This window comes from Primulina huaijiensis, unplaced genomic scaffold, assembly GCF_012295235.1.
Source record: "Primulina huaijiensis isolate GDHJ02 unplaced genomic scaffold, ASM1229523v2 scaffold205908, whole genome shotgun sequence".
NCBI lineage: Eukaryota > Viridiplantae > Streptophyta > Magnoliopsida > Lamiales > Gesneriaceae > Primulina > Primulina huaijiensis.
Genome location: NW_027354262.1, coordinates 1 through 1446, shown reverse-complemented (window position 1 = coordinate 1446; position 1446 = coordinate 1). Strand labels below are relative to the sequence as shown.

Here is a 1446-nt window from a genome sequence, read left to right as displayed (position 1 = left end):
TTCGTAATGCTGTTGGCATATTGGAGATGCCAGTGGTGAATCTTTTCAATGCTAAGGAAGTAAGTTACCATTTTGCACCATGATACTTCCTATCATCATGGACAGACTTCATTCTTATTGATCATTCATGTTTGTTAATGTTTTCTGGTAGTTGACATGTGGGATCTGTTTTGAGAATTTCTCTCGTGACAATTTGCGCTCTGTCTCTTGCGGTCATCTTTTCTGTGACACATGCTGGAAAGGTTTGTTGGCTATGACACGGTTTGACTGACTTATTGTTGAAATTACTGTGGTTTTGATCAGTGTATAGCTTAAGTTGCTCTTGCTTTGCTATTGTTATCTGTAGAGATCTTTACTGATTGCAACTCAATTTTATGTGGAACTTAATACTACTTGAAGAGAAGATTCCTCTCTGCTATGGTTTTCATGTGCCCCCTACTGAATCGATTTCACTTGGATTGCATTGAATATACTGTCGTTCTCTTGTACTTTTATGATTTGTTCCGTGTGGAGCAATGGCACGAATATTGGTACAGTGAAAATTCTATGAAAAGAGAGTGAAGCACAGGACAATTATCTTCTTCTGTGGCAACAAAGAGGGAAAAGAAGGTAACAGGCAGGGCAGGACGCCAGGACTTAAGCTGTAGTTTGTGGCTTTCTTGGAAAAGGGTCCTGTTTGAAGATTTCATTATTTACCCTAAATTAAATAGTAGACTGGCTGGCTTCTAAGCTTGTAATCACAGCCCAACATAACTCAAGTAAATGGTATTAATAAAAATTTTAAGTGTCTCAAGCCATTTAGAGCTAAGATTATCGACACCTTTTCTCAGCGAATGATTTGGATTTTGCGATTCTTCCATCTTATACTTGATTCGATATAATTTGAGGGGTTGAATGGCTAAGAGAGACTGATAGTTACCTTTTCTTGGATGTATATCTGAAATTCCTCCTCAACCTTCTATGTTTGATTAGATTTTTGTGGGTGGAACACCTGAAAATGATGTTTAGATGGACCTGTGGATGATATTTGTTATTCTTGTAGTCCAACGGTTTCTAAATGTGGTAAACAAATATTATTTGTCACAAACAATATCTCATGATTGTAAAATGCTCAATCAATAGCTTAATTTCTAAGGAGCATGATTCACAAAAGGACTAAATTTCCTCTATAATGATAGAAAAGTGATTCTGAGTTTACTTTGCTTTTTTAAAGTTTGTGTCATGCCTTGAACCTGAAAGATGCGTTATATATCCTTTATTCTCAAAACTGCGACTTTATCATACTAGGAGTTTATCTTCAAATATTGTTGATACTGTTTCCCTGTTTACTCTTTAGCTTACATTAGCACATCCATCCACGATGGCCCTGGTTGCTTGACGTTGAGGTGTCCTGATCTATCCTGTGTTGCTGCTGTTGGGCAAGATATGATTGATAAGCTGGCAACT

General features: G+C 37.0%; 1 protein-coding gene across 1 annotated transcript; it reads left to right on the top strand.

Moving 5' to 3' along the window:
* Positions 1–6: 6 nt before the first annotated feature.
* LOC140966392 (probable E3 ubiquitin-protein ligase ARI5) lies at positions 7–1440 on the top strand (the record flags this gene model as incomplete). Its single annotated transcript, XM_073426690.1, has 3 exons — positions 7–59; positions 152–242; positions 1337–1440. Coding segments are annotated over exons 1-3 (228 nt in total), but the record flags the coding sequence as incomplete, so codon positions are not given.
* Positions 1441–1446: the final 6 nt, after the last annotated feature.